Here is a 670-nt window from a genome sequence, read left to right as displayed (position 1 = left end):
ACGCAGCATCAAGGAACGACGATGACGACGAGCCCTGGTGAGGCTGTTCTTTCAAAGTTCTCGCAATTTTTGCAGATTCTGCGGTGGTACAATATCGTTGTCTACATTGAAGCTATTACTTAACGCTACTTGGCTTCTAAGTGCCTTTACCTCTAACCAGAGCCAGACGCTGGCGCTAGAGTAAGAAGATGCGCTAAGCGTCGAACCAGGTCCTTGTCGGAAGACATATCGGCGCAATTTATTCCAACCCTTATCAAGGACTTTCCAAACCCGCTGACCAAGAACTTATAATACGCGGGCAAAGATATCCCTACAAGTCAGGCCCCTGGACATGGCACCATGACAGAACAGCACACGACAAAACAGCACGCGACAAAACAGCACGGTCAAAACAGCACGCGTCAAAACAGCACAGCGTCAAAACAGCACGACGACAAAACAGCATGCGTCAAAATAGCACGCGACAAAACAGCACAGCGTCAAAACGGCACAGCGACAGAAGAGCACGTGCCAAAACAGCACGGCGTCGAAACAGCACAGCGTCAGAACAGCACAGCGTCAAAATAGGACATTAAAAATACAGCTAGGGTTGGGCGTTTTCGGTTTTTATTATTTTGAAACTCGGCGTACATCTGTCGGTTTTTATTACAAGCAGAAGTTTTCGGTTGAG

General features: G+C 47.9%; 1 protein-coding gene across 1 annotated transcript in view; it reads right to left on the bottom strand.

Moving 5' to 3' along the window:
• The window catches only part of LOC121838168 (NLR family CARD domain-containing protein 3-like), a 1,807-nt gene extending 1,580 nt beyond the window's left edge, over positions 1–227 (bottom strand). Inside the window, exon 1 of the mRNA XM_042294248.1 lies at positions 207–227. Coding sequence (XP_042150182.1) covers positions 207–227 — 21 coding nt within the window. The remainder of the gene's footprint in view (positions 1–206) is intronic.
• Positions 228–670: the final 443 nt, after the last annotated feature.

Source organism: Ixodes scapularis, unplaced genomic scaffold, assembly GCF_016920785.2.
Source record: "Ixodes scapularis isolate PalLabHiFi unplaced genomic scaffold, ASM1692078v2 PGA_scaffold5__190_contigs__length_132052651, whole genome shotgun sequence".
NCBI lineage: Eukaryota > Metazoa > Arthropoda > Arachnida > Ixodida > Ixodidae > Ixodes > Ixodes scapularis.
This window is presented reverse-complemented; position numbering and strand designations above follow the sequence as displayed.